Below are 22,674 nucleotides of genomic sequence, written 5' to 3'. Positions count from 1 at the left end.
GAGCATAGAATACCCAAAGATTTTGAAGTATACTGTAGGTAGTCCTCGACTTACGACTACAATTGAGCCCAAAATTTCTTTTGCTAAGTGAGACATTTGTTAAATGAATTTTGCCCCATTTTATGACCTTTCTTGCAACAGGTTACCAAAGGTTGTTGAGTAAATCATTGCAATTATTAAGTTAATAACAATATGCAATGTATGAAGCAACTGTTTGGAACACGTTGAACAAGTGTATCACTTCCTGGGCTCATGCAGTTTCCTTCAGTCTTGGGAAAAGATACTTTTGGTTTCAAGTTGTTTTGATAAGTCCTATGTATCCACAATCCAAATAACATTTTACTGTTTGAATTATATTTCTTGACCTAGTAAATATATTACAAGTAATTACAATGACTTCTTTTTATGAAAAGAAGTAGCTAATTTGGTTGGTGGATTGGGACAAGTGGATTTATTAACATGAACCTAGTCCATTGTACTTCAGGAAAAAGTCTTTAGAGTAATTTGTCTGTTTGACCAATGGTTCTATATGTGTCTCTATGAAAGTGTCGTCACAATGATACATTATAAGGTGGTTATGGAGTAAAGATTCACAGGATCTTCAGCCTGATGTTGTAGGCATTCAATGATGGTACTGAAGAAGTTTATGGAATATGCATGTAGAAGGAAAAGTGAACAAAGTGAAGAAAAACAGCTTCCCATTTTAAGTGGCAAATAACCTGAATATCAACCCTAAATATTTATGCTAGGAGATATCTTAAAGTGTAATTCTATTAAAGTGCTCAACAAGCAATCATAATAATATTACATATTGCATTCATTAAAATATTGTGTTTGCCAGGGATGCAAATTCCAGGGCACTGGCTGTGCTAATCAAATTGTGTCCCTTGAACTCTGTAACTAATGAAAATTTTTTACAATACCAAATATTGTGGTACTGCAATTTAGAGGACTTTTCTCTACCACATAGAGCAAAATTAATGAATCTCACTATTATAAAACTATTTCCCACATAACAGAAAATTCATCCTGATGAACAAATCAATCTCAGTTATACCTTCCTTTCCTGTTCCTGCAAGGAATACAAAGCACTCCCCAAATTTTTAGCAGTACAGAATCTTAAGGAAAGCTTTACAGAACTCATTGTTGAAGGTGGTTTTAGATGATAGGTTTCAGGCCACTGTTGATTTAACCAAGCCAAGTGGTAACACTGTAGAGTTCTGGGGAGACATGGCAGGCTTGACAATGATTATTCAATATGTGTGTCACAAAGAAAGGCAGTCAGGAGACTATAAAAGTCCCTAGGATATAAAAGAAAATGAGAAAGCAACATATTTTTGCTCAGTAGTGTTTAATTGTGGATTTAAATCTTCATTCACATAAATCTAAAGGCACTTATCTAAAGGCAAGCTGCCACTCTGAAGACAATAAGTGAACAAGGTCAGGGGTGGGATTCAATTTTTTTAACAACCAGTTCTGTGGGCGTGGTTTAGTTGGTGGGCATAGCTTGGTGGTCATGTGACTGGGTGGAAGTGCTTGGTGGTCATGTTATTGGCTGGGCATGGCCCACTTAATATCACATCGAGGCACGCATCTCCTCGCCTGGCCTCTCATGACTGTGGGGATGCTGCAACAGTCGTAAATGTGAAAAACGGCCATAAGTCACTTTTTTCAGTGCCATTGTAACTTTGGTCACTCCACACAAGCAAAGTACCAGCAAAGGAGGGGAAAAAAACTCCAGAGAAGTTCCTGAGACAGGAAGTCTAGTCCTGCCAAGAATGTAATAAGGGTTAATGGAGAGGCAGTTTCTGTAAGCAACACCAGAATGTTTCCTTCCTGCCTTCCTTACAGAATTAGGCCAGTAATTTCTTTTAACAACTGGTTCTCTGAACTGCTTAGAATGTTAACAACTGGTTTTAGCGAATAGGTGCGAACTGGTAGAATCCCACCCCTGAACAAGGTCAAATTAATTATGTCTGTTTTTAAGCTAACTACACATTATTCTAGAAAATACTTGGAGATCCTTGACTGTCTGTTCACATATCTTATTAACACACATGGAAGCTAGCAATAATAAAACTAAATATAATTTTAGCTAACATTCAGTAAATTTACTTTTAAAAGATAATGGAAAAAACTATTTAAATGTGAGTTATTTTGTTGCTAATTTATTCCCCTTTGAAGCAAGGTATTTCTTGGTAATCTAAACTGAGAAAACACATATGTGGTTATTTTTTTCTCTATGATTGGAAACAAAATGGAGAAAAAAACTTGATCCAAAAACAGTATTAATTATTATATATACTTTGGCTTCATAAACTGCTATATCTACTTTTTCTTAAAATAAGCCTTAGTCACCTGTTTTGAAGTGGTTCCATTGTACAATTTCACACCATCTTATGGGTGCCAAAATATAACTTTTAAAAATATAATCAAAATATTGCATATTTTAAAAAGTTCTTATTTTTAAACAATGTACACATTTAATTTTAAAAATGTTTAAACATGAAAAATAATATTGAAATTATTTTGACGATCAATAATTTAGTCATCTAGTCAAATCATAGGAGATTTCATATGGAAACAGCTTATACCAGGGGTCCCCAAATTTGGCAACTTTAAGACTTGTGGACTTCAACTCCCAGAATTCCTCAGCTAGCTATGCTGGCTGAGGAATTCTGGGAGTTGAAGTCCACAAGTCTTAAAGTTGCCAAATTTGGAGACCTCTGGCTTACACAAACCTTGATTATCTTGTCAGTTTTGGGTGATTTTAAAAATTTTTAAGCATTCAGATGCCATCTACTAATGTCACATGAGGATTATAAAGTTTGTTATTTATTGAATGTAGACACTGTTCAACTCCAGGACAACTCATGTAAGGCACAGTTCTACACGATAGCTCTGAGGTACTTCAGTTGTAAAGGCCGAAGCTGGCAGAATGACAACCAAAAAAATATATCTCAACTATCCAGCTGAACTCTATTAATGAGAAAGTCAGGAAGAAGATGCGGAGAGCTTAAACTGATTTTTTTTCTGCTGTAAAAACAATTTATATCAGGCTTAAAGTCTTCATTCTTGTCTACAATAAAGATTCCACTCTTGCAGAATTATATCTAAAAGGCTTCTGCCATGTGAAACCAAGACCAAGCTTGATACCATTGATATTTACAACTTCTGACATGGTTTTTCCAGTTCCAGCCTGGTCTTCTCATGCAGTATGTGAACATTTTTCACTAGAATTCCATTGCATTATCTTTATGTATGGGAACCAAAAACTTTACCTTAGACTGTCTACTATTGACCTCACCCCTTTCCTAAGAGGTCTGTAGGGGGTGTGCATAAGCACACCAACGTGCCTGCCGTCCCTGTCCTATTGTTTCTTTTATTTTTTTTATTTTTCTTATATGTATCCAGGTATTCATAACTATGTTTTTACTTATACCTATTATCTTGTAAGCAATTGACATACATACATACATACATACATACATACATACATACATCATACATACATAAAAAAACCATCTTTTCTTTTAGAACTACCTCTTGGTTGTAAGAATCATCCCTTGTTATGAGAGGTTGTTTCTGGTGAGTCATAGAAGTCATGATTCTGTTATATTATTTCATATACCACATTGGCTGACATCTATAGTCTCTTCTTGTTTTAACTTGGTCTAACACCATTCTTACACGTCTTTACATTTTTCATCCAAAGACATAGCACAAAACTATGAGTAATATGTAATTTCATACCACGGTAGTAGCAATATGCTATATACTGATATGGGGGGAGGGACATGCAATGGCTCAGTGTTTAAAGAAGCTGATAGCCTAGGTTCAAGATCTGAGCACCACACAACAGGGCGAGCTCTTGTTACTTACTGTAGATCCTGCTAACCTAGCAGTTCAAAGGCATGCAAATGCGAGTAGATAAATAGGTATCACTTTGGTGAGAAGGTAACAGTATTCTGTATGCTTGGTGTATAGTCATGTTGGCTACATAACCACAGAAGTGTCTTCAGACAATGCTGGCTCCCTCAGCTAAGAAATTGAGATGAGCATCACCCTCTAGAGTTGGACATGACTGGTCAGGGGATATTTATATACTGATATAGAGTAGAATTTTACATTTCTAAAAAAGTGGAAACCTACTTACTAAGAACAATAGCTAGCATTTAAGTGGCTTTTCTTTTTCTAAATTGCATTGAGCAGTGTCATTATGGTAGCTTCAAAAATGTTTTTGTTTTGCCATTGCTGAACCTGTGCACGTTTAAGTTTTGTTCCTTGTTTTTATTCCTTATGTTTAATTCATCAGTTTGTTTATCCCCTCTGCTGGAGAAGGAAATTTCTTGGCGAAAGCTGCAATATACTGGTAAATTTTTGGGTGTCAGATACTTTTTTCAATAGACAACAACATTTTAGCACCAAGCAACATGAAACAGCATCTGGAGGATTCTTGTACAAAGCTTTTCTCCCTGTAGGTTGTTATATACAAAAAGACAAGAAAATTAAAAGCTACTTAAGAAGAATACCTTTAAAAATGGAAATTAGTAGCTACAATCAATAATGTCAGTGATGATGTCTGCTTCTACAAATACACTATGTCCAAAAAAGTTATTAAAGCAATGACAGATGTAGAACATTTATCTGACAAGATAGAGATGGCATCAGCAGTATATTTACAACTGAGAGACCAAGAGAATGACTCTGGAAAGGATGTTTCACTGAATTTACAAAAGAAATTGTCTAAAGTTTTAAAATCAAAGGGAAATACCAAGAGAATGACCTGGATAATTTTCTCTTATTTAATTGTAAAGTTCATCTCCAAAAGAGACAAAAATCTCTTTCTGGTTGCTTAACAAGTGCCACCAATAGAAAAAGAACTTCACTGTAGACCTTGCCTTTTTGCTCTTGCTAAGAGCAAAAGTGATGCACAGTATATATTTTCCCCAGTCATAAAAAACAAACTTCCTTTTGTTAAACAGAAAGGGGCATAGATCTAGTCAGATACATTCCTGGCCTTAGGGGCCAATGCAAACTCTATAGCTGTCTTTGGTGATCTTTTGCAACCATTTAAGACAATGCTGAATAATTGCACACTTTTTTTTCTTAATATACATATTTTAAAAGAAATCATATAAAATTAACTGTAACCTTTGATAATACATTTCTCATGTCCAAAGTTTTGGCTTTTTTAAATTAATATTAATTAATTTAAATTAAATTAAATTAATTAATATATATATATATATATATATATATATATATATATATATATATATATGTATATGTATATGTATATGTATATGTATATGTATATGTATATGTATATGTATATGTATATGTATATGTATATGTATATATATATGTATATATGTATATATGTATATATGTATATATGTATATATGTATATATGTATATATGTATATATGTATATATGTATATATGTATATGTATATGTATATGTATATGTATATGTATATGTATATGTTTTCTTAAGTTTTCGGGGTACTTACATGTATGGCCTTCAGCTTTGTTCGGGTATTTTCCCACGTCATAGTAGTGGTGCTTTTAAAGTTGTAGCAACGTTTCAGCAGAATCTCATCTGCCATCATCAGGCTTCTGTATTGTGTCTGTCTGTGAGTCAGACTTTTACAGTGGTTTCAGATTTAAATTTGGGGCAGCCTATTGCTGTGCCAGAATGGTTTTTTCTTCATCCTGATTGGTTGGGAGTCTTGGTCTGTGTTTATTGGTCTTGGAGTTTGCTGTGTTCTGCTTGATTGGTGTCTCTAATATCTTCTGTCTGTTTTTTGGCTCTTTTTGTATCTTGATTGGCTGGCAGCATTGTGTTACTTTATTGGAGGCCTTTAGTGCAGCTTGGCTTCGGGTAAATGGACGGCTATCATTAGTTAGGAAGCTGGGAAATGGAAAAAACCATTCTGGCACAGCAATAGGCTGCCCCAAATTTAAATCTGAAACCACTGTAAAAGTCTGACTCACAGACGGACACAATACAGAAGCCTGATGATGGCAGATGAGATTCTGCTGAAACGTTGCTACAACTTTAAAAGCACCACTACTATGACGTGGGAAAATACCCGAACAAAGCTGAAGGCCATATATATATATATATATATTTTCTGAGGTTCTCGCGGGTATTTGTATGTGGATCTTTAGTTATTTGGGTTTCTCCCGTGTAAGATTGGAAGTATCTAGGCAACGTTTCGATGAAGTCTCATTCATCATCTTCAGGCTTCTGTCTTCAGCTCTGTGCTTCTCAGAGCTGAAGACAGAAGCCTGAAGATGATGAATGAGACTTCATCGAAACGTTGCCTAGATACTTCCAATCTTACGCGGGAGAAAACCCGAATAACCAAAGATCTATATATATATATAGACCCAGAAAGTGTTGTTGACGATGGGGATCTTTAATGCATCAGCACAGGGCTAGTAACTCTGATATTTAAAATGCAAGTATTCTCAACACTTTGTGTCTCTAGTGTTATTACCAATTATAAAGTTCATAACAAAACTTTAACAGCTGCTGTCAAAAATATCCATCATCTCTTCTTCATTAAATTGCCTGAGGCAGGCAGTCTGAGATTATTGCCAATGATATTCTGTGTTTCAAACTGAGATTTTAGTACTGCAATAATGTCATTTAGGATTATAAATCTAAAACAGTAAATAGAATGTTTCCTTCACAAAATGAGAAATAAGACTAGAATGTTAAAAGAAACAGTATTTATTTGACAATGTTTCACATTGCTGAAGAAATCATTCCTCTCAGATGGGGCTTTTAAACAGGGGTTTGGAGTGCCGTGGGTGTTATATGCAAGTCTGAGGAAGCATAAGCCTGAGAGCCTGAGTCTCTATCTTTGTATTCTGCCTCAGCGCTCTGCCTCTGGAGAGATTTTAAAAAAGTAAGGAGACTTTTTCATCATGTACTAAGACTGTGTACTTTCATCATGTACTAAGACCAAAACAGAAGACCAAGATTTTTATCCATGTTTGTAGAAGAAACTTAATGGTTTAATTAATGGTTAATGCTAATGTATAATAAGTGAGTTCCCACACTGAACGATGCCAAACTCCGAGTTTAGCAAAGTATCACTGTAATTTTAAAAACAGTGACTTTCATACATTATCTCACATCAATCATATATCTGTCCATTTTTATTGTAATCTGTTTTTAGAAAAATACAAATCAGAGCCACAAGAGATTAATTTGTAGTACAGTTAACCAAGATATCACTTCCATTTAAAGTCTTAATTACTTAATTCATTGCCATATTAATTTAGTCAATTTTTGTCATCTTTCAAGTATGAACTTTTCCATATTTATGGATAACGTTTTATTCTAATACATACATTACAAAAAGGATTATATTTTTCTAAAAAAAAAAATACTGTTACTTAAAAGAAGTGTTATACTCAGCATGGAATGAGACAACTTGCCATGGCCAATTCGCTGCAGCCAACTTGCCATAACCAACTGTGCGACAACTGGTCATGGCCAATTCGCCATGGGGTAACTTGCTGTGGAACAATTTTACAATTCAATTTAATTATTTAAAATAAACAAATGTTTTAATTTTTGTCATTTACATTTCATTTTGTCCCTCCATTTGCATCCATTCTTTAATGATTCTATTCCACCATTTCTTTGATATTTGTGTAACTCTTGTCCTATAGTAAGTTATCCTGTGGTGAGTTGGCTGTGGTGAGTTGTCCTGCAGCAAGTTGGCCGTGGCAAGTTGGCTATGGTGAGATTATCATAGTGAGCTGGCCATGGTGAGTTGGCTGTGGCAAGTTGGCTATGGTGAGATGGTCATAATGAGTTGGTGATGATGAGTTGTCTGTGGCAAATTGTCATAGAACCCTCTCAGCAACCATTTATACTGTCATGAATTCTAATGAATGAATCTGATCAGATTTAAAGAGGAATGAAGATTTTGCAGATTGCTAAGACAAAAGATATCATTTTTGTCAAATTCCAAATCCCAATAACTACCATTTATAGCCCATCAATTGGTGTTAGATTAATAAATCTTGCATTGTACGTGGGTTACGTGCTGTTCTAATATCAAGGCAAGACATATTGTATGTGGTTCACCATTTAAATGACTGTTTCGTATGTTCCCTGGAGAAGACCTCTCCATATTTATATATGTCATTCACAAATGTCCTAGTCATGGGTACTACTTCTTCAACTCTTGGCAAAATACACTATCTAATGGATTGGAGATGTAAAATATAGAAAAAGCCTCGACAATAAACTGAAGATATTTTCATCCATGTTTCATAGACAAGATAAAACATCAATAGTCAGACTAATATTCATAATCCGTATCTAGAATTATTTTCTATAGCCTCATATTACAAAATTAAGTATTGTCATTTTTAAAAATCTCAGTTTCTGTTCAAAAAGCAGTGTTTTGGACTGTAGAACATTAGTATTAACAAAACAACCTAGTACTTTTCTAAATGAGGATTTCTATGAGGATCACTACCTAGAACAGTTGTAGGAAATGTTTACTTTCAAATGCAGCATCTTGTAACGTATCTTTTATTTCTATAGTTCACTGGCATATGATTATATGTGGTATTCTCTTTTAGCTCATTTATTTCTAAATCTGTAGCTAGAGAAAGGATGGTGTTTCAAATGTTCACTGTCCATAGACATAAAATATTTCAGAATAAAGTAAAGTCACTTTTTATCTTTTATATTAAAACATTAGCAGACATAGCTATGCAAGCTCCTCTAAATATATCTACTAAACATTTCTTACTGATTATTTCCAATTTTTTTAAAAAAAGATTCAGTAACTTATTTTGAATAAGAGATTAACTAAAGCATAATCTTCTCTTACCAATTATTGAATGTTAAAAGCTTAGCACCACTCCCCTCTTCAGAGGTAAGTAAAAAGGACCTGATAACAATTCAATGCTTTGAATTCTTGAGATGAAAGATGTTCTGGTTTACAGTAGATTACAGCCTTTAAATCAGATCTTATTCTCCGTTAATATCCCCACTTATATTCACAAGAGTTCTTTTCCCTTTGTCAATCCACTTTATGGCTTTTCAGCAATTTTACAAAGATAATTTCTTTTCCAGAACAGTTTAGTATATTGGTGCACGTTTCATTGTGCAAACATAATTGGATTTGCATTATACTATTTCATTTTTTTATTTTGAGCTACTGTGACATGATATGAATAATTAACCATCAGCATTTGTATTAGGTTGCCTATCAGCAATATAAGACTTTAAGTTATCTTTTAATTAATGTTTCAGGGAAAAAAAGTGTGGGATTCTTATTAAAATGCATATGTTCTGATGACCTTCAAACATATCAGCTCCCAGAATTCTTATATATAATTTTATTATAAATTTTGATTATAATAGTAAAATTTAATCCAAATTAACTGAAAGATAAAAAGTAGAAAGCAGTAGAAAATCAAATGAAAAAGCAAAAATAAAAAGACGAGAGAAAAGACAGAGACAAATAAAAATGAAAAAGGGAAAAAGAAATGTATATAAAAAATGACTTCCAAACTTCACCACAAGTTGAAAAAATTAGTAACCCCCTTTGAGGTTATCTCTTCATCCTATATCCCATGTCTTATCTATAAACAAATCCATAAACGATCATATTTTCAGTCCTAGTGTCAGGAGAACATGCCTAAAAGTGTTTCCAGAAGTAATAACATATCTTATTTTAATCTTGATGAAATAAACCAATGTTATATTTCTTCCTTTTACTTCTGTCTTAATTTAAATATTGTCATAAGATTCAGTTTCTCTTCAATTATTTCTTGTCCTATCATATAGAGCTCTTTAACAAACCTCTTTTATAAATCCAACAGGAAAAAATTATCAAGTTCACTCTTTTGGTTTATCTTTTGTATTTCTCTTTTATGTTTTAAAACCTCAGCCAGATTCTTTTGTAAATCCAATTAAATATCATTTTCTATGTCATTCCCTTGGCCTATGAGTTAAAAATCCACTTTTTAAACCATCACTATCTTGTCAGATAAAATATGTTCTACATCTGTCATTTCTTCAATAATAAGTTTTGGACATGGAATATCCATAAAAGCAGACATCACTGCTGACACTTTAGATATTGTGGCTATCAATTTCTAGCTCTATTCTTCAAAAGTCTTCTTCAGTATTTTCATTGTTATAATGTTCTGCACCATCTTATAGGTTTGTAAATCTTTTCTCTACCTAAAATCTTTAGTTTCCTTTAATGTCCACTTTCTGAAATATGAAATTGTTTATCTTGGCTATATCTTGTAAATACCAAAATAATATCTATTTTCCATGAAAAGCTGTTTGTCTTTATAATTAATTTCAAAATCTTATAGTAAATGTTTCAATATTCCAAATTTACCTGGGACTTTAGTCTATTTATAACTTTCTAAGATAAAATTTTATTTAGCTTTTTTTGTTTATTTCAAATGCTTTAAATTCCTAAGCTATAATTAAAATTTTCTTTTGTTCAGGATTGAACTGGATTTTCAAACTTGTGACTTTGAAGATTTCTGATAGTTTAGAAATAGTTAATGAGCATTTTCAAAAAATGATCAGTGAGTGAGATTTGTGAACGTAGTCTCTCATTTAAGTAAAATGGCTAATCTCATCATCTCCTAGCACTTAAATCTGCCTAAAGCCTCCATTCTGAGGTCTCCTTGTAAGAAGCAGCTTTCCAGAGCACCTGTGTGTGCTCCTATCCTCTTCTTATCCAGAGAGATTCCAAGAAACCATTCTACTCACCAGTTCCTTTTTCTTTGCGGTGGTAATTGGCTCTGCTTTTTCTCTATCTTTTCCAGAAATCCTTAACTCTCAGAATTCTTAAAGGCCATACTAGCTAAGATTGAGGACAACCAAATTCCAAAAATATGGCATCTATGCAACTTGAAAAGATGCTAAAAATGATTTGCTCTGTTGAGCCCAAAGAAAAACCCATGTTTTGCTTACAGTTCTTTGCATACAAGCTGCCCAGAGTTGTCTTATTGGAGAGATGGGCAGATTTCTTTCTGAAATCTTATTTGCCACTGTTTAATTATCAATTATCTTCCCCCAACTCCCCATCTACATTGGATATTCAAATTGCAGAATTCTTAGTTAATGGACCAACATATATGAAAGCATCAATTAGAGAATGACTGATGAAGAAATTAAAAGTGCTATTTAATTGATTTATTGAACTTATATGCTGTCAGCTCATATGATCAGGTGTTCAGTATGACTGCAGTGTACCACCTTAACATAACTTGTCATTTTAAAATCATTGAATTATATGGGACTTAAGAATATCAACACTCAGTGGTAGCAGTTTTTCATATAGCAATCTCATGTTGGAACGGAAGAAAGGCATACCTTCAACACACTGGGACCTAAGTGCCTTATAACTTATAGCTAAAGACATCAAGCAGGACATGGACTACAAAGATAATGTGAAGCCAAGGGAGAAGGCTTTTTGCTGACAAATCTCCATGCCTTCTATCAATATACTTCAGAAATTAAACATTAGTTGTTTCTTTTCAGGCATCTTCAAACTTGACAGCTTTAAGATTTGTGGACTTCAACTCCCAGAATTCCTCCTCCAGTCATGTTAGCTCAGGAATTCTGGGAGTTGAAGTCCACAAGTCTTAAATTTGCCAAGTTTGAAGAACCTTGCTTTATGTAAATGTGCTGTCAGGAACACATATGCTGAATCCTGTACATTAAAAGAAAACTTATTTTAAAAATCCTATTATAGTCAACATTACTGCATTCACATAACGATAAGAACTATTGTGAAGTCAGGGAAGCCAAAGATTGAAAAAAAAAGTATTATAAGGGTAAACAACCTTTGTAAGGTAAAAGTTGCAAAGCGAACCTACTAAAGATTGAGCTTGATAAGTTGGTACTGATCACTAGTGTTTTCTGAGGCAAGCTGAACTTTATTGGGGAGAGATGTAGGCATGATTAGATTTAGTTGGAATTCTACATATAGTTCAGTTATAACTCCTTCTAGTAATCTAATGGGTAAATAGTACCAGCTAAAATTATAATGGTCTGAATCTTCATTATAAATTACATATTTGAGAAATTAATGCAGAATTCCAGTGACTTCATTCCAAAGCCTTGCTAACATGTCTTTAGTATTCTTTGTGCTCCTACAGTTCTTACTATTTAGTGAACTGGACTGTGAAGTTCGAATAGTATGATGGGATAATTATTATGTAACTACCCAGCATATTCATCATTATTTATCTAGCATGTATTTCCATGTAGCTCATCAATTTTATATATTAGGAAGTTATGGTATATCCCAAATATTCCTTTGCTAGATCAATTTAACCCTAACCATATGATCTGCAAGTAATATTTTTGTTAGTAATTTCATAATTGCTGAATTTGAAGAAAAAAACATTTTGGATTACAGTACTCACTATTTGGTTTAAGGGAATTGAAATAAATGTTGAGAGTATATCAAGTGATTTCCACATACCAGCACCCAGAGTTTTACACACCTCAAGATATACCACCCGTGGCATCACTACAATGGCCACCAGCAGGTCTGCTATTGCTAGGCTTATCACAAGGTAGCTGGTAGTAGTTTGCAAGTTCCATTTCCTCAGAACTGCTAGGCAGACTTGGATATTCCAAAAAAACAATGACTAAAATCAAGATGGAGGAAAAGAGGACAAAGTAAGCATGAAGCTGTGGTAATCCAATTTTGCTAAAGTTATTCTGCCAATTTATGGCTTATATGATAAAATTTGGAGAGCTGAGGGATTCCATCCCCATTATGATGAAGGAGATCTGCAAAACAGTGATATCTGTTTAAAAGTTTGTATGAAATAACACACACACACACACATTACAGCTGTAAAATAATTAAATTTCAAAATGTTCAAACATGGATAGCTCAGCCTCCATTGACTATAACAGTTTCCATCTTTTCAGTGGCCTTGTTTGCTGAACATTTTGAAAATAGAGACTGAGGAACAGTGAGAACATAGTTTTATTAAAAATCATTTTATTTCTTGTTCGTGGATTTGTAAATAATATAGATTTATATGATATGATATGTTTCATAAGACCATAATCTTGGAATGCTTCTAAATACTGGGATGCTTTCAAACACTGAAGGACACAAAAGTTGTGTTTTCCAGATAATTTATTGACTGCTTGATAGTCTATTCATGTAGAATCCTATCATTGCTTTACTCTAGGCTGCTATGGAAAACCCAATTTTGAAACCTTTTTTGCCACAATTTTTAAGCAAATCATTGAATCAGTGAATCCAGTTTCCCTCATTGACTTTGCTTGTTGGAAGCTGACTTAAAAGGGTGCAAATGGTGATCATGTGACTCCATGATTCTGCACAATGATAAATATGTTTGCAAATGCTGGTTGCAAGGCACCCAAATTTTGATGATGTCATTGTGGTAGGGATGCTATGAAGGTGATGAGGTCTGGTTGTCACTTTTTTCAGTGCCTTTGTAACTTCAAATAGTTGCTAAATGAATAGCAATAGCACTTAGACATATATACTGCTTCACAGTGTTTTACAGTCCTCTCTAAGCAGTTTACAGAGTCAGCATATTGCCCTCAACAATCTGGTTCCTCATTTTACTCGCCTCAGAAGGATGGAAGGCTGAATCAACCTCGAGCAGATGAGAATTGAATTGACAAACTGCTGGCAGCCAGCAGTCAGCAGAAGTAACCTGCAGTACTGCATTCTAATCACTGCGCCACCTTGGCTCTTATAGAATAGTTGGAAGTCAAGGACTACCTGAATACAGAAGCTCTGCAAATGGCAAATTCCATGCTAGGGATCATTCCTCCCTCCCTCCAGATTCCTAAGCATCTCAATAAAGTTATTAAAAGTTTCAAAGAAATCAGACATCTTATATACTATGAACTGTAAATTCAAGGCAGCATTCAGCAGGAGGTGCACAGCAAGATATTCAAAAGCTCTTGTTCCCAATCAATTAATGATCATTTTCTGAAGATATTCAATTTAGCTTTGATCATCTTCTAAATGAATTTAGTTGCTATTCTTAATGATTTAGCTGCAATAATGAAGAGATTGGTAAGATTGCCTCCTCCAATTTAGCATCTGCAAGCTGTGACTGCTTTCTCTGAAAATAGGAAAAGTTGATCTTGTTAAGACATGAAGAAGACATTACAGAATCTGAGCACACACACTCTCTCCCCCTCTCTCTCCTTCTCTCCCCCACTCTCCCCTCCTCTCTCAAAAGTATTTGATTAAAAGGACTATTTGCTTTCTGCTTCCTCATCATTTCCATGATTCAGAAAGAGTAACCTTGGCTAACCTTTTTCTGGTTTCAGATCCAATGAAAAACCTACATGATTTTTAGAATAAATTTCTTGAACATTTGTGACAATAGGGAGGGAGGGATTTCCCCTCCCCCTTTAGCTGAAAGTTGCAATTAAAAGCTCACTAATTGCCCCAGACTTTCTTTATAATTTCTTTATCTTTCACTCTCACTTTTCACTTTTACTTCATTTCCAAACACACGTATTTTTCTATTTTTTAAAAAAAATTCCAGATATTTACTTTTAGAAAGATGAAAACATTTGTTTTAAAACTCAAGGTTTTCCTCAATTAAGAAAGTCAGAATATTGAGGAAAAAATGAATCTGTTCATATTCCTATATTCTTTATGGGTGCATCCACTGAGGTTTTTTTTTTTTAAATCTGCCTTCTAGATAGACTCTTATTGGCTTTCTATCTTTTAATCATATTTTTGTCTCAAGCTTCTTAATATTTGAAAGTGTCTGTTGGCAGCATGCTAAAACATAATAACAGCATTAAAATGCAAAACATTAAAACCATGACTTACCCTTCTTGGTCTGATTACGCGGTGAAAGAATGCAGAGAATATGGTAGGTTCATGTGGCTCTAGAACACAAGGATGTGAAATCATTGCAAGTATGTAAGAAAACAGGCATCATCCATGTTGCCTCCAAGCTATTTCACAATTTTATAGATAGTATTTGAAGTATGGGAGCTCTCTGGATCTGATTTTATACCCCCAAATTTCCAAGCATCTTTCTGAGGATCTCTGTAAACCACCATCAACCAAGCTGCTCATATCTCTGTCCTTGGTGCTGATAGCATGCTGTACGTTTCCCCCTCTCCAAGCAACTCCCATGAGATTCTGGTTATATGTAATCTCTTTCTTATAACTTTACAGTATAAGCCTCTCTGACATATTGCTTGTATTCTCAACCAGTCTCCCCTCCTCAGATATGACAAGCTGAGCCATGTCTTTGTTAACACATGCATAAACCAGTTGTCTTTAAAATCCATTAGCTGGGATGCCTACTGAATACAAATTCACAATAACATGTTTTCTTAAGGAAGCACCGCAATTAAAGAAAAGGCTACAACCTGTGAACAAAATATTGCCTTTGCTTTTCACAGGCCACAATTTAAAGTGGTGTTGAGCTATGGACAGATATGAGTCAAATTCAGGTTGAATTCTGATAAGTTCTGAATCACTTCTTCACATTTTCTGGTTTAATTCAAATGATTTCCCCCCCTGCTTTTTTAAAGGAGACCAGTGGTTTCTCAAAGAAAAAGATTCACTATAAGCATTTCTGTCTTTCTAAAATCAGAATTAATTTTAATACAATTAGAATTAAACAATTAAAACACATTTAAAATTTGAATAAATTAAAAAAATTCTCAAAATTGGAATGTTACAAGTAGTTGTATAGATGGACACAGTTGTGTAACATTTTCTATACATAATATGTAAATTTTTACTGATATAAAATACAATGTAGCTTACATGTAGAAAATCATTTCAGTGGGAGTACAAACTTTAAGGCAGAATAATGCTATTTAACAAGTATTTGTTTATTGCATTAAGGCAGAGACAAGAAAATATTTATTGCATGGTGCTGGGCCATGGCCCATTGGGAATTGGACCACACAAGTGGCAAATAAGCACGTAAGCACACAAAGCTCCATTTGTGCAAATGTCAGGCGCATGCATGAAACCATCTCCCCCCACAACCTCTGCCATTGGTGCTGGTCTGCACTGCCGGAAAGATTAGGGACAACTGTCTTAGTAGTGTTTTCTATGATTGTACATGGTAGCCTTTTTGATTGCCTGTGATGAATGGGAATATTGGTCTACTCACTCTTAAAGGCACAATTGGTGATTAAGGGGATGAGAGGTTGGTTTAGTGGGTACTGTCTTGTAGAGATCAAAAGTTAGGTCTTTCTCCTCTGCTGTTTAATAGTTACTTGGAACTGGTGGTTATGATACACAGTGCCATTGACTTTTTATTTATTTTCATTATATTTTTGTGGAACTTGTATGCTTGTAAACAGAAAGCCAATCCTATCTGCTTAGAACTATTCCCATCAAAAGTATGATAAATAGGGAATGTAGACAAAACACAATAGTAAAAAGACAAAATTATAATTTGGTGGCAATATTTGTAATCCACATTCACATAAAAATAAATGGCAGAAATAGAAGTAAAGGCAAGACTTCTCCTCTCTTTAGAGTTGTCCCCTCAAGTATAATGAACAAAATGAACAGCATGGATAAAGTTTTTAATTGCCTGGGTTGTATCTGCTCTGTGAGTTAATAGGAATGTTAGCTGTCAATGTTGTTCCTCCGTTTCCCTAAGCTTAAATAATAAAAATGGAACAGACAATTGAATTCTTAATATGAATTGCTTGGAGCTGAGTCTGTAGTCCAATCCTCTCACAGAACATCCTTCTCCATGCAAAGAAAGAAAATACTGAATGTTTCATTCTGCTTTCTTGTAGCAACTTTTTTAAAAAATGATTTGTCCTGATCAAAATCTGGGAAGCTGGTCCAGGAAAATCTCCAGCATGTAAAGAAAGTGATTCAAGATAGGATCAAAAGTTGGGGGATTTTCAATTAGCTTTTTGTGATGACAGATGTGTTATTACCCTTTTAAAATTACAAGTAAATAATAAAATTAAATTGTGACTATGCTTACAATTTTACTTTAACCTTTCTTTGCTTTATAGGCTTGTGGATTGGAAAAAAATTTTTTTTATTACCGTCATAACTGCAAAAGGTATTAAATGAGGCCGCGACTAAATGAGGACGATCTATATCAGGGGTCCCCAACCACCGGGCCGCGGACCGGTACCGGGCCGTGGAGCACTCTTTACCGGGCCGCAAAGAAAAAAAAATTAAAAAAAATGGCGGCTTTCTTCGCCTTCGGTGAATGCTGCTGGGATCGGGATCAAGGACACAAATGAAAGAAGGGGAGGGAGGAAGCAATCAAGCCTGTCCTGCTCTCTGGCTCAGCTCTCTCAGTCGCTTTGCTCCTCCACCAGCCCAGGAAGAAACTGCTTCAAAGAAGCTGGGTGGCTTTTCCTGTCGCCGCAGCTTCCCGAAGTGCCCGCTTCACCCCACCCCGCCCGCCCGCCCGCTCGCGGTTCAATCCACAGTGCTCCGTTCTGCCTGCCTGCCTGTCTGGTTGTTTGGGAGCAGCTTCGCTGAGAATAATAACTATTCGCCTCTTTTATCAGCCGAAGCTGCTCCGAAACGAAGAAGGCAGGCAGGCAGGCAGGTAGAACGGAGCACTGTGGATTGAACCGCGAGCAGGCGGGCGGGCGGGTGGGGTGAAACGGGCGCTTCGGGAAGCTGTGGCGACAGGAAAGCCACCCCACCCCCACCCCGGCTTCTTTGAAGCAGTTTCTTTTTGGGCTGCTGTAGGAGCGATAGAGTGACTGAGAGAGGAACGAGGCAGACACCTGAGGGAGGGAGGGAGGGAGGGAGACACCTGAGGGATGGGGCTGAGGGAGGCAGGACCAAGGCGCTCCCTGAACTTGGTGGTTTGCTGGCAGACGCTTTTATTACCCGACTAGGTAACAACATCAGATGTTACCTAGTCAGGTAATGAAACGTCTGCAAGCAAACTACCAAAGTCGGATTCTCTCTCCCCCCTCCCCCGGTCCTTGAAAAATGTTTCTGCTTGAAACCGGTCCCTGGTACAAAAAGGTTGGGGACCACTGATCTATATTATCTACAGTCTGTGCTTTATTCTATTAGACTGCATACAATTGAAAGCAAATAATAAAAGGAAGAATCTTGAAAATAGGGGGTGATTACTGCAGTAGTGAAAAGCTGTTCTGCTGAAAGTACACTGCTCAAAAAAAATAAAGGGAACACAAAAATAAGACATCCAAGATCTGAATGAATGAAATATTCTTATTAAATACTTAGCTGAATGTGCTGACAACAAAATCACACAAAAATTATCAATGGAAATCAAATTTAGCAACCCATGGAGGTCTGGATTTGGAGTTACACTCAAAATTAAAGTGGAAAAAAACTCTACAGGCTGATCCAACTTTGATGTAATGTCCTTAAAACAAGTCAAAATGAGGCTCAGTAGTGTGTGTGTGGCCTCCACGTGCCTATATGACCTCTCTACAACACCTGGGCATGCTCCTGATGAGGTGGCAGATGGTCTCCTGAGGGATCTCCTCCCACACCTGGACTAAAGCATCCCCCAACTCCTGGACAGTCTGTGGTGCAACGTGGCATTGGTGGATGGAGCGAGACATGATGTCCCAGATGTGCTCAATTGGATTCAGGTCTGGGGAATGGGCAGGCCAGTCCATAGCATTAATGCCTTCATCTTACAGGAACTGCTGACAACTCCAGCCACATGAGGTCTAGCATTGTCTTGCATTAGGAGGAACCCAGGGCCAACCGCACCAGCATATGGTCTCTCAAGGGGTCTGAGGATCTCATCTCGGTAGCTAATGGCAGTCTACCTCTGGCGAGCCCATGGAGAGCTGTGTGGCCCCCTAAAGAAATGCCACCCCACACCATTACTGACCTACTGCCAAACCGGTCATGCTGGAGGATGTTGCAGGCAGCAGAACATTCTCCACGGCATCTCCAGACCCTGTCACGTCTGTCTCATGTGCTCAGTGTGAACCTGGTTTCATCTGTGAAGAGCACAAGGTGCCAGTGGCGAATTTGCCAATCTTGGTGTTCTCTGGCAAATGCCAAATGTCCTGCACGGTGTTGGCTGTAAGCACAACCCCCACCTGTGGACATTGGGCCCTCATACCACCCTCAGGGAATCTGTTTCTGACCGTTTGAGCAGCCACATGCACATTTGTGGCCCGCTGGAGGTCATTTTGCAGGGCTCTGGCAGTGCTCCCCCTGTCCCTCCTTGCACAAAGGTGGAGGTAGCGGTCCTGATGCTGGGTTGTTGCCCTCCTATGGCCTCCTCCACATATCCAGAAGTACTGGCCTGTCTCCTGGTAGCACCTCCATGCTCTGGACACTACGCTGAGAGACACAGCAAACCTTCTTGCCACAGCTCGCATTGATGTGCCATCCTGGATGAGCTGCACTACCTGAGCCACTTGTGTGGGTTGTAGACTCCGTTTCGTGCTATCACTAGAGTGAAAGCACCACCAGCATTCCAAAGTGACCAAACCATCAGCCAGAAAGCATAGGAACTGAGAAGTGGTCTGTGGTCACCACCTGCAGAACCACTCCTTTATTGGGGATGTCTTGCTACATGCCTATGCTTTCCACCTGTTGTCTATTCCATTTGCACAACAGCATGTGAAATTGATTGTCAATCAATGTTGTTACCTAAGTGGACAGTTTGATTTTACAGAAGTGTGATTGACTTGGAGTTACATTGTGTTGTTTAAGTGTTCACTTTATTTTTTGAGCAGTGTATTTAATGTCTATAATTGCAGAAATAATAAAGATCTATCATTATTTAAAAAAAATCAGAAATTTCAAAATTGGGATTCTCAGCTATTCTATTCCAGCAACAGATGGAGCAGTTGAGATCAAAAGTGATTTAGTGACTTGTCCTTGGTGGAGCAAAAAGCCTGTTTCAGAATTAAGAACAGACTTCAATTCATGCTATAAAGAGAATAGCCAAAGACTAAAGCTGGTTCTTTTTCAAGCACTCTGTCTTCTTAATTAAATACAATTAAACTATAGTTGTCTTTGCACCTTCGCTGTAAATTGAATATTTGCTTTTACTGTCTCTGGAGTATATTTACTAAAAACTGTGATATGCAATATTATATTATTTATTTTGTTCATTTAATTTGATCTCAATGAAAGCCATTTTCTTTGATCCTTGAGCAACTTTTCTATTCTCTTACTGGTCAATACTTGGTCCTTCCCAAGAAACCCCTTCATAGCTTTTTAATCAAAGGCACAGAAATGACAAAGAATGCCTTTATTTACCACTCTGTTGGGAATTAGGATCCTATTCATTCAAACAATATTGAAAGATGTCATTGTTTTGCAATGTTGGGATGTATAATGTTGGGGCAGAAACCAAAAGAAAATTAATGGAAAAGTCGTGTTTATACTGTAGACATCAAAACATCTCCGTTGGATTATTATAAGGGATGCACTTAAAGATACAAAGTTCTTGTGCAGAAAACTGTGATGTTTGTGTTTGGAAGATATGTACACATTATCACTGTTTCTACCATTATCCTGGGCACAATGGAAGTTGCTGGTACTTACTATACTTATAAAGCCCTAAATAATGCTGGAATTTGATGTTTAAGAAGTTAATGGACATGTCCATTAGTGATATTGGCAACAATGTGAAAGTGGATTTTTAAAAACTTCTTAGTTTAACATATGATCCTGCTAATCCCTAGTTTTCAACACCCAAGCATTAAGCAGGTTCAACCTATTAACCTTGTGAGCTGAAACAAAGTACTGGTATTGCCATATGCTGATAGATTTTATAGAAAGCAAGTTGGTTATGGATTTAAATGAGTAAAATAAATATTTTGTGTTAGGTTCTTTCTAGCTGAATGTGATCTTGTGACTCTGTGACAACCATATCCTTTGTGTCATCATGAACTATTTGATTCACAAAAGCAGCAGAGTTCTTGCTACTGATTTTTTCTTCTTTAATAACTGGTGTTCTTTTGTACTCTGTAAATATATTAAGATGATTGCTTACACAAATCTTGATTTCAGCTCTAATCTTAAGAAATCCTAAATCAGCTTAATTGATTAACAAGTATTATTTATCCTATTACTTTTTTCTGCATACATAGAAGTTTTTTTTTCTCATTATACTTTTTTCTTAGAAGCATGTCAGAAGAGTTAATTCCTTTTTACTATACAGTGGTTGAATTAATGTTCTTAAAATGGCTCACAATATGCTAAAATAGTTTCATGTTTTGTAATTAATTTACCAGGGTTCAAGTAATAGATATGACACTATGCATTGTCAGGGAGTAATGGACACTGTCAAAATACAATTTGTATTTAATTGTTTACCAAAATACTCATTGGGTCCAATGACTTAGATATTTTTTAGATCAGTTGATGTAAACAAATAGTTGCTACTTGTAAAAAAATCATTTTGTAAATCAAGTATGGATATAACAAGGTTGCAGGCCATATATTCCATGTCTATAGACATATTCCATGTCTATGGAATGATACTAAATGAGAAGGATTTTATAACTTTCTTTAAACAAGTCAGTACAGATCATCAGCCTGGGTATTAAACCAGTAGCTTGAAAATATTACAGGGAAATATGTTTCCTCAACATTTTCAATTTTCTTTTCATAATTTGATCCTGCTAGTTCTCTGGGGATGGGATATAGCTGATGTTGATGCATGTTGGAATAAGATGAATGTTGGGGGCGGGGGGACTTGCCTGAAGGAATCTGTCAGTGCACATTGCCTGTACATCTTTTGGTCTCTAAGTGTTGGGAACATATCAACTTACACAGAGTATAAGCTCCATATTGACCACTCTGTTGCTGAAGTCGTATTTTCTGCAATCAAGTTTGGTGCGATGTATTTTGAGTTGGTATCTATTGTTTGCTGGTGTGTTATTGTGATTGAAGCTGAAGTAGTCATTGACAGGTAGGACGTTGAAGCAGACAACTGTGTGTACTAAGCTTAGGTCAGACCATAGGTAGTTATAAGTTGTCTAGGTCCAAAATTTCAAGCCTGGTGGCATAAGTATTCTATTGCAAGCTGAGGAGTGGAGTACTCTTCTCGTGAAATACCTCTGAACTCGTTCAATTTTATTAATGTCTATTATACAGTGTGGATTCCAGGCAGATGAGGTGTATTTGAGAATTGGTCTGGCAAAGGTTTTGTATGCCCTGGTTTGTCGTTCAATGTTACCAGAGAAGAAGCTTTGCAAAATTATGTTAACAACTCTTAATGCCTTTTTGGCGATGCTGTTAGAGCGAGCTCTGGGGCTTAGATCTTTTGAAATGAGTACTCCTATGTCCTTGACAGACTGATGGTCATATGGCAACTAATTAAAGTAATCAAAGATCTCGGTTGCTTTTGCAGGTGCAAAATCAGTGTAATAAAAATAATACCAAGGAACTTAACTTCTGAGAAAGAAAATTTTGTGAACAAATGAATGACTGTGAAATAACAAACATTCTTGGGAAATATTTAGAAATTCATTTGATAGGATAAAATGCAGACAGATTTCAAAACGTTTCAAATAAACGATGGAAAGAAATAAAAGAAGACCTTGAAAGGAGGAAAATCGTAAAAAATTTCTGAATAGAATAACAGAGTTAGAAGGGACCTAGAGGCAAATCCTATAGTCCAACCTCCCTGCTCAAGCCGGAGACCCTATAGAGCAGGGC

The 22,674-nt window shown here is 36.0% G+C and overlaps 1 protein-coding gene across 1 annotated transcript; it reads right to left on the bottom strand.

Moving 5' to 3' along the window:
- Positions 1–1,103: 1,103 nt before the first annotated feature.
- DRD3 (dopamine receptor D3) lies at positions 1,104–21,675 on the bottom strand. The gene is given in 5 exon segments (XM_087967524.1): positions 1,104–1,160; positions 1,162–1,301; positions 4,157–4,401; positions 4,403–4,515; positions 21,583–21,675. Coding segments are annotated over 5 exon segments (648 nt in total).
- Positions 21,676–22,674: the final 999 nt, after the last annotated feature.

The sequence above is a fragment of the Notechis scutatus genome, chromosome 5 (assembly GCF_049901735.1).
Source record: "Notechis scutatus isolate UNSWTSFEM ecotype Mainland chromosome 5, rNotScu1.2, whole genome shotgun sequence".
Taxonomy (NCBI): domain Eukaryota; kingdom Metazoa; phylum Chordata; class Lepidosauria; order Squamata; family Elapidae; genus Notechis; species Notechis scutatus.
Note: the sequence above shows the minus strand (reverse complement) of the source record. Positions and strands in the feature narration are given on the sequence as shown.